At 36.2% G+C, this 10,696-nt stretch overlaps 1 protein-coding gene across 3 annotated transcripts in view; it reads right to left on the bottom strand.

The window, feature by feature from the left end:
- Window positions 1-10,696, bottom strand: part of TMEM135 (transmembrane protein 135) — a 284,710-nt gene that overhangs the window by 234,733 nt on the left and 39,281 nt on the right. For all 3 annotated transcript variants that reach the window (XM_004385530.2, XM_023739804.1, XM_023739803.1), the window contains exons 2-3: window positions 8,451-8,578; window positions 5,628-5,720 (exon numbers count right to left, since the gene is read on the bottom strand). In XM_004385530.2, coding sequence (XP_004385587.1) covers window positions 5,628-5,720; window positions 8,451-8,578 — 221 coding nt within the window. The remainder of the gene's footprint in view (window positions 1-5,627; window positions 5,721-8,450; window positions 8,579-10,696) is intronic.

Below are 10,696 nucleotides of genomic sequence, written 5' to 3'. Positions count from 1 at the left end.
GAACTAATAGAAGATTTCAGCAAAGTTTCAGGATACAAGATAAACATACAAAAATCAGTTAGATTCCTTTACACCAACAAAGAGAACCTCAAAGAGGAAATCACCAAATCAATACCATTTACAATAGCCCCCAAGAAGATAAAACATTTAGCAATAAATCTAACCAGAGACGTAAAAGACCTATACAATTAAAACTACAAGACACTACTGCAAGAAACCAAAAGAGATCTGCATAAATGGAAAAACATACCTTGCTCATGGACAGGTAGACTCAACATAGTGAAAATGTCAGCTCTACCCAAAGCAATCTACAGATACAATGCAATCCCAATTCAAATTCCACCAGCATTTTTTAATGAGATGGACAAACAAATCACCAACTTCATATTGAAAGGAAGAGGGCTCGAATAAGGAAAGCATTACTCAAGAAGAAGAACAAAGTGAGATGCCTCGCACTACTTGATTTTAGAAGCTATTATACCACCACAGTAGTCAAAACAGCCTGGTACGGGTACAACAACAGATACATAGATAAATGGAAGAGTTGAGAATCCAGACATAAATTCAGCCACCAATGAGCAGCTGATATTTGACAAAGGCCCAAAGTCCATTAACTGGGGAAAAGACAGTCTCTTTAACAAACAATGCTGGCATAACTGGATATCCATCTGCAAAAAACTGAAACAAGACCCATACCTCACACCATGCACAAAAACTAAAAACGGATCAAAGATTTAAATATAAAATCAAAAACAATAAAAATCATGGAAGAAAAAATAGGGACAATGCTAGGAGCCCTAATACATGGCATAAACAAAATACGAACCATAAGTAACAATGCACAAACACCAGAAGACAGACTAGATAAATGGGAGGTCCTAAAAATCAAACACTTATGCCTACCAAAAGACTTCATCAAAAGAGTCAAAAGACAACCTACAGACTGGGAAAAAATTCTTGGCTACAACAAATCCGATCAGTGTCTAATCTCTAAAATCTACAAGATATTGCAAAACCGCAACAACAAAAAGGCAAATAACCCAATTAAAAAATGGGCAAAGGATACGAACAAGCACTTCACCAAAGAAGATATTCAGGCAGCTAACAGACACATGAAGAAATGCTCACGATCATTAGCCATTAGAGAAATGCAGATCAAAACTACAAGATATCACCTCACCCCAACAAGGCCAGCATTAATCCAAAAAACACAAAACAATAAAGCTGGAGAGGTTGTGGAGAGACTGGAACACTTACACACTGTTGGTGGGAATGTAAAATGGTATAACCACTTTGGAAATTGATTTGGCGCTTCCTTAAAAGGCTAGAAATAGAATACCATACAATCCAGCTATCTCGCTCCTTGGAATATATCCTAGAGAAATAAGATTCGTTACAGGAATAGATATATGCACACCCATGTTCACTGCAGCACTGTTCACAACAGCAAAAAGATGGAAACAACCTAGGTGCCCATCAACGGACGAACGGATAAACAAATTATGGCATATCCACACAACGGAATACTACACAATGATAAAGAACAACGATGAAGCTGTGAAACATCTTACAACATGGAGGAAGCTGGAGGTCATTATCCTGAGTGAATTTAGTCAGTCACAGAAGGACAATTATTGTATAAGACCACTATTATAAGAACTCAAGAAAAGGTTTAAACACAGAAGAAAACATTCTTTGATGGTTACGAGAGTGGGGAGGGACAGTAAGGGTTATTTACTAACTAGATAGTAGATAAGAATTATCTTAGGTGAAGGGAAGGATAGCGCACACTACAGGGGAAGTCAGTGCAACTGGACTAAACCAAAGCTAAGAAATTTCCTGAATACAATCAAACACTTTGAGGGACAGAGTAGCATGGGTAAGGGTCTGGGGACCATGCTTTCAGGGGACATCTAGGTCAATTGGCATAACAAAGCTTATTAAGAAAATGTTCTGCATCCTACTTTGGTGAATGGCGTCTGGGGTCTTAAAAGCTTGCAAGCAGCCATCTAAGATGCATCAACTGGTCCCAGCCACCTGGAGTAAAGGAGAAGGAAGAACACCAAAGACACAAGGAAAGTATTAGCCCAAGAGACAGAAAGGGCCACATAAACCAGAGACTGCATCAGCCTGAGACCAGAAGAACTAGATGGAGCCTGGCTACCACCAATGACCGCCCTGACAGGGAACACAACAGACAGTCCCGGATGGAGCAGGGGAAAGGTGGGGTGCAGAACCCAAATTTTAGTAAGAAGACCAGACTTAATTGTCTGACTATGACTAGAGGAACCCCCGAAAGCATGGCCCCTGGATTCTCTATCAGCCCAGAACTAAAACAACTTCCAAGGCCAACTCTTCAGACAGTGATTGGACTGGACTGTGGGACATAAAGTGATACTTGTGAGGACTGTGCTTCTTAGCTCAAGTAGATACAAGAGACTAAACGGGCAGCTTCTGTTCAGAGGTGAGATGGGAACGCAGAGAGGGTTAGGCACCGGTTTAATGGACATGGGGAACGAGGGGTGGAAAGGAGGAGTGTGCTGTCACAGTATGGGGAGAGCAATTAGAGTCATATAACAACGTATGTGTAAATTTTTATATGGGAAAAAAGAAAATAAAAAAATACATACAGACACACAAACTCATCAATCTCACAAATATTTATGCAGAAACCCTAAATAAAACATCAGTATCCAAATCATATAAGATACTAAAAATATGCCATAATCTGTTAAGATTTATTCCAGCAAAGCAAGGATTGTGGACTACAGGAACTCCATTAATCTCATTCATCATAAGTAATAGTTTTATTAGAAAGAACTGGTGATCACCTCCTTAATCACGTATTCAAACTTGGAACCACTAAGCTATAGCCCTCTTGATGGCCTCAGCATAATCTATGAAGTATATTCTTACCAAGAATGTTTAATATGAATCTGATCAAGCCTTTAGACCTAACTTCCAGTTCACAGGAAATACACAAGATAAATGAGTGAAGTAAACAACTCCATGAGGAAGCAATACAAACAAAACCAGAAATGTGCTGCATACAAGACAACTGGCCTGGTCTCTTCAATAAATCAACGTGTCATGGAGAAAAAAGTTGGGAGACTATCCTAGATTAAAAGCAGGGCTTCGAACTACTACTAAATGGTCCAGATATGGCCAACAGAAACAAGGTAGGGCTCAGAACCAGTCCAAAGTGGTTCAGTCATGGTCGGCTGAAGGAAATCAGGGCAGCGTTCACTGCACAGCAACCAAATCTCTTGCTGATAGGCTTATGACCTGAGTAGGAAACAGCGGTGCCCCACTCAAAGATAGCGGCCAAATGCACCACTTTGAATGTGTCTCTCTCCACAGTCCTGCCAATGATCCAATCTCCCGCATTAGGCTCCTGAAAGTTTCCTGATATGGGAGACTGGATTATTGGCAGGACTGTGGAGAGAAACACACAACTGAAGCCACACAGTCGGGTGTCATCTTTGTGTGGGGTACTACTGTCTGTTTCCTACTCGGGTCAAAAGCTGAAGCTGCCTGTTTCCTACTTGAATCACAAGCTGAACGAACAGATGTGCTTGCTATGCAACGCATATGCTGCCCTAGTTTCCTTTGGCCATGACTGAACCGCTTCTAACCGGTTCTAAGCCCTGTCTTGTTTCCCTCAGCCAAGACTGAACCATTTAGAACTAGTTCAAAGCCCTGAAAAAGAGAATAAGGAAATATAACAAAATACATAAACTCTGACTATATTCTGCTTCAAGAATGCAGCTATAAAATCTATCTTAGGACAATATGGACTGGATGGTATCGGAATTATTTGTGATAATGGTGTTGTAGATATATAGAATATCCTTGCTTTAGGAGATGCATGCTGAAGTATTTAGGGTAAAATGTCATGATGTCTACAACTTACTTCCACATGGTATAGACACACATACAACCATATATACATACACATACAGGTAAAGTGAAAATGGCAAAACGTTAACAACTGCTGGCTGCAGATCGTAGTTATCAGGTGTTCAACATTTTCTACTGAAAATTAGGAAGACAACATCAAAAATGATATCTTATTGTCCTAGTATTAAAAATAAGTAAATAGTAGCATACTTGATTTAAAACATCTTTAAAGTTTCATATATGAGTAATATATATTTTGAAAATATTAGTATATTTTCAAAACCAATATTCACATTTTGAAACTGATCAGTAAAAGTTACAATAACCAGAGTAACTCTTTCATTACTTATGAACAAAATACAGCAACAGTAATACTTAACACGTACATAACAGTTACTATGTGGTAGGCACTGTTCTAAGCATTTTTATATATATTAGCTCATTTAATTCTTTGAACAATTCTATAAGTAGTATTATTATATCTCCATTTTTCAGGTAAGGAATAAGCCATATAGTAAATGGCAGAGCTAAGATCCTAAGCCAGACAGCACAGCTCCTTCTACAGTTCTCTAGATACAGTTCTCCTCAGGTGGGATAATCTACTGATTTGATTATGCTGGGGTTATAATATCCATCAGTTCTTTGAGTTTAGTAATTCTAATAATCCAAAAGTATCATCATAGAATCAAGGAGCCACAAAAATTCAGATACTATTACCTTTATAACAGTGCATTAAGTCTGGCTTCAGATGAATTAAGTGAATATTTGGTTATCGGATAAGATTTATCCATACTCTTAGTAGGGGTTAAATGACTATAATAAATATCTTCATAAACTGAAAGATTCTAATACATGATTCCATTTTGATTCTCTGGGTTAAAGATGGAATCAAAGCAGTTCTCAGCAACAAAAATAATTATTCATGGGATGGCAAATTTTCTCTTATGCAAAAGCTTGAACTTCAACTGTCTACCTGAGTAGTTTGCGGTATTTTATAGACATCTTATTAATTCACATGGAACATTTTCAGGCAGAGTACAATCAAAATATTTTTTTGAAATGAGAAGATGCTTTAAAAGTAAAAATGAATTTAACAGAAGTCACTCAATTTAGCCTGAAGCAAAGTACAGACTTAGGTGATAATAGAAAACTACTGTTAATTTCCTTAGGTGTGATAATGGTATTATGATTATGGGGAAGATGAGTTGGAATCAACTTGATGGCAACGAGTTTTTTTGTTTGTTTTGTTTTTTTAAGTTTCAGTTAGGCACATCAGAGACAGAACTCTCTAAATTTTTAGTAAACAGACACTAATGGATATTATTGCTCTATAATGTCAATATTTGTATTTTCTATAGGCTTAAAAAACCAAAAACCAAACCTGTTGCCATTGAGTCAATTCCAACTCATAGCGACCCTACAGGACAGAGGAGAAACTGTCCCACAGGGTTTCCAAGCAGCAGCTTGTGGATTCAAACTGCCAACCTTTTGGTTAGCGGCTGTACCTCTTAACCACTGCACCACCAGGGCTCCTCTATAGGCTTAATAAATAAAAGTCATATTAGTATAAAATTAAATTTTCAATCAAATATTTGCAAGACTGAAAAATATACCTGTAAATATTTCTCACCCCTGGTCTATAATAATCAATAAGCAAAAATAATTTCTAGTTGGGGTAGCAGACAGTAACCTAGTTCTATTAAATATGTAGACATATAAAATTTTACCTGCTTTTTCTTTCAATTAGAATGGCCACATAAGACGCTGGCAAAGCAGCACCAAAGCCAGGGCTCCATAAGTAGAATTTTCCAAGTATCTTCCTGAAATTCAAATTTGGAATGTTCATATGAAAATCCTAGTTGGTCATTTCAGTTATTACAAATAGAAGTTCCCCTTCTCAATCCACCTTCTAGCTAAAAGTCCCACAATACCTCAAATTCAACATGTCTAAAACCAAACTCATTATTTCTCTCCCCCATCCCCATAAATTTGTTCTTGCTCCTCTATTTTCCTAGGTTAATGGCATTAACAACTACCTCTATACCTATGTTTGACACTTAGACTCATTCTCAGTTTCTCCTTCTCCCTTACCCCATATATCAAATCATTCCCTCAAGTTATTCCATATGCAATCTAATCTCTCAAATTCTTCTCCAATCTAGTCCCTGCCTTAGTTAAGTCCCTCAGCATCTCTCACTCAGGCTACTACAACAGCAAACTAACTGGTATCTCTCCTTCCAGTAATTTAGCCAATCATGTTCATTCAGACATTCCCTAGATCCCTTGCTCACTATGCAAACCCTCTGTGTTCTTAATTTCCTTATCTATCAATTGGGAACAATAATATACTGTCTCGCATGCTTGTTATGAGGACTATATGAGTTATTTCCCAGCACCATGCGTGGCACATAGTAAACACCCAGAAAATGTAGGCTGTTATTACAATTGTTATTACTATTACTATCATTACTAATTTGTAACACATGACAGACATTCAACATATGTTTCTTTCTCCTTTGTTTCTATAACACTTGGTAATTTTTTTATAGTGCTTATTTTAAAGTATTTTATATTTTTAATTATATGAGTATAACTCTTTTTCATTTACTAAATATGTTCCTAGAAGGTAGGAGTTGGCATAGTGCCTCACACATTATGGCCATTAGCTGCTTGATTTTTAAAAAAAGAAAAAAAAAATTAGACATGTTAGGGAGATTTTTTTTTTCCTTTGAAAGATAGTATGTTCTTAAGAAAGGGAGAAGCAACATGTAAATATTGTAAGAAATTCTCTGAACAAACTTGGTCAATTGCTAAATGAGGTTTTATAGGAAGAAAACTATATATATATGTATATACACACATACAGATAAGGATCAAGAGTCACAGATGAAAAATTTTAAATTTATGCCCAGCTTAAAAAGGATTAGAAAAGCTATTGAGGAAACATAATGTGGATATTTCTGAAATAATTATCAAAAATCTTCTGCCTAAGAAGATCAATATAAAATCTACAAAGAACTTAAGTTATTAAATGTAAAAACTAAGGGAAAAAAGGAGTCAATCAGTTACAGGAGGAACATGATGTTACCTAAATTGTAAATATTTTATGTTTCAACAACTTAACCAAATAGGCCCATAGAACATAAGGAAATACGCTGTTAATAGCAAGGTATATCATTAATGCAATTTTTTTAAACTTAAATGTTACAACTTTTAGAGTTTCAACAAGTTTTAAAAACTTTCCAGAGACCACATGATAAAGAAAGTTTGTTACACAGATTTTCATCTCAATTTAGAGGTATGATTTTCTCCATAGCATAAAAAATCTTATCAATTATTCTCTGCAAAATTTAAAAGTTTATAAATATTAATGCTCTGAAGAAAAAAAAATTATAAAAGACATTTTGGAAATTGTGTTTTAACTGCAGATAAAATATACCTGCAAAACTACTTCGGGCAACACTGAGTAACACTAATATGAGGATAGAAGTGAAGATCAAAAACTTATGAACAATCACTATTATCACGTTACTGTGAGTCTGAATATATTATTTAACTTGTTTGTTTCCCCCAGCTTACTATTTCAAATAATTGAACAGCTGCTATATAAAATTTTAATAATATAAAGTTAATATTTTAACTTGACAGATAAAAAGACATTACTTTGGGTTTTCAACAATCAGTGGGGAAAAAGATAAAAAGAAGGAAATATCTAATTAACATGTTAATCACATCACCGCACTCAAAACAGTAGACTCTAATTGCATCTACTACTATTAATTGTATGAAGCATGTGGCACAGGTAATGTATATAAGACTGAATCAGGACCAAAAGGTTCAACAGTAGGGTATACCAGGAGTTACAGTTTTAAATGGAGACCTGGCGGCGTAGTGGTTAAGAGTTTGGCTGCTAACCAAAAGGTCGGCAGTTCAAATCCACCGGCCACTCCTTGGAAATCCTACGGGGCAGTTCTACTCTGCCCTATACGGTTGCTATGAGTCAGATTCAACTCGATGGCAACAGGTTTGTTTCTTTTTTTTTGGTGGCATAGTGGTTAAGAGCTACGGCTGTTAACCAAAAGGTTGGCAGTTTAAATCCACCAGCCATTCCTTGGAAACCCTATGGGGCAGTTCTACTCTATCCGATATGTACATTTTATAATCCTTTTGAAGTATGTTAACTGCATATGGAGCTAACCTATATCATGGTCAGTTGCTTTAATTTCCTAATCTATGAAACTGAAAAGTTAAGAAATACTGATGACCAAATTGCTAACTACAGTAGGCCTAAGAAAATATATGATACATTAAAATACTCCTGCTATCTAAACATACCAACAATCTGAAGTTTATACTGCACCGTGCCTTTGGGTCAAGAGACTCACAGCTCCTGGTTTTACATGCTTTCTTTGATATAAATGTCATTTCACAGAGATTAAAAAAAAAAAAAAAAACAGGCAGTGACCTGGGCAATATTTATGTAAACATCTCTGTTTCAGTTTCAATAAAGGAATTTTTATCAACCTTCAATGGTGATGATGAGTACCAACCTTAAAATGCAAAAGAAAGCCATATACAAGGCCCCATTAGTAGTCAAAAATGAAGCAGACTGTAGGATCTCAGGAAGTAGTTTGTGTAAATAATAGTCTAATTTTCGTTTCCGGAGAATTGCTGCAATCTGAAAAGAAAAAGGCTATTTTGTTTAATCCAACCAAATTTTCCCACTTAAATTAGCTCCTACATGGAGCGATTGAGTAACAGCATACATTTAAATACTAAAGTAAAAACTCTGATATTTTACTGGCTCCTCTGTAAAAATGCATTTTCCAGAACAAAAATAAATACATTTGAATTCACTGAAGGTATAATGGGTAAAACATACAACAAGAAAGCACCACAAGGATCATATGGTGAGTTACCTTCAAATATTTAGATAAAATATTTGTAATGCTTTAAAAACAGTTTTAAACTGAAAAAAATGAAATGTATTTTTAAATGGAAAAAGTAAATCACAATTCAAATAAAAAATTGGATGCTATAAAAAAACTATATAATAGATTCCATTATCAGCCTAAATATTAGAGACTCTCAGTGACAGAAACCAGAGAAATTTATTCAGTTATTCAAACACGCCTACAGTGTGACACAAACCATGCCACGAATACTAACAGTAAAAATTAAAATTAATGATTTTCGATCTCCGAGAGCCCATGAAAAAAAGATCTGAAAAACAATTTTTGAAACTATTTGGAGTTTTTCGTGAATTTTGAATTTAAAAGAAAGGTTTCTAGATTAAAACAAACAAACAAAAAAAATCCCTGCTATAATTTAGTAATTATATTTAGAAATCAAGACATGAAATCTAAGTATTTATTAAGCACACTATTAATACAATAGGAAATACAAAAGAATATAAATCATAATAGGTTCAAGATACACATACAGACATTGAAGAATGATTAAGTGTTAGTAAGGTGATATAAAGTGCCATGGAAGTTTAGCAAAGGGTGAGTTTAATATAGGGTTGGGCAGAAGTTTCATGGAGAAGGGAATATGAAAGGGATTTGAAAGAATAGTAGGATTCTTACAAATCACAGACAAACAATACTTGTCCATCATGAAGACACAGTACATAAAAGTCAGAGCAACATGATTAGGGAATGCAGAAGGGACAGAGCCCTGGTGGTTGAGAACTATGGCTGCAAACCAAAAGATGGAAAGTTTGAATCCACCAGCCGCTCCATGGAACCCTATGGGACAGTTCTGTTCCATATGGTTGCTATGAGTCAGAGTCAACTCAACAGCAACGGGTTTGGTTTTTGGTTTTCGGGAAGAGATGAGAATGGCAAAACTGATGACAGAAGGAAAACTATAGAGCACTCTCCATTCATTTCCCACCATCCTAGATCTAGATAACATTTTTCCTGAAGTTGGTGATCAAAAAATCTAATAATCACCTCCTCTCAGTTCTTAATCTTATTCCACCTCCTTGAAGTTTCTGAAAATGATCATCACCTACTTCAATTCAATAAAAAAAACTGTTATCAAGCTTTATGCCAAACACAAGAAAAAAAACAATGATGAGTAAGACCTGCTCCCTGCCTTCAAGGAACATAAAATCTTTATAGGGAAACAGACGCATACACAACAAACTAAAATATGGCAGTGTGGTAAATGCAAAAAAGCTTTTGTGGCATAGTGGTTAAGCACTCGGCTGCTAAGCAAAAGGTCAGTGGTTGGAACCCACTAGATGTGGCTATCTGCTTCCATAAAGATTTACAGCCTTGAGTGAAATAAGTCAATCACAAAAGGACAAATATTTTATGCAACCTCTACTGTAAAAACCCATGAAAAAGTTTACACACAAAAAAGTAACAATCTTTGTTGGTTACGAGTGATGGGCGTGGTGGTGGGGAAATACTAAAAAGGCAACAGACAAGCGGTATCTTTGGTGAAGGGTGAGACAGTACACTATACTGGGGAAACCAGCACATCTTGTACAAGGAAAGGTCATGGAAGCTCCATAGACACATCCAAACTCCCTGAGGGACTGAATTGCTGGGCAGAGAGCTGTGGGGACCATGGTCTCAGGGAACATCTAGCTCAACTGGCGTAACACAGCTTATAAAGACAATGTTCTACATTCTACCTTGGTGAGTAATGTCTGGGGTCTTAAAAGCCTGTGAGCAGCCGTCCAAGATACTCCACTGGTCTCACCCCTTCGGGAGCAAGGGAGAATGAAGAGAACAGGATACAAGGAAAAGATTAGTCCAAAGGACTAATGGACCACAGCTAC

This window comes from Trichechus manatus, unplaced genomic scaffold (genome assembly GCF_000243295.1).
Source record: "Trichechus manatus latirostris isolate Lorelei unplaced genomic scaffold, TriManLat1.0 scaffold00140, whole genome shotgun sequence".
Taxonomy (NCBI): Eukaryota; Metazoa; Chordata; class Mammalia; order Sirenia; family Trichechidae; genus Trichechus; species Trichechus manatus.
The sequence above is the reverse complement of the archived record's forward strand: the minus strand, read 5'-3'. Positions and strand labels throughout refer to the sequence as shown.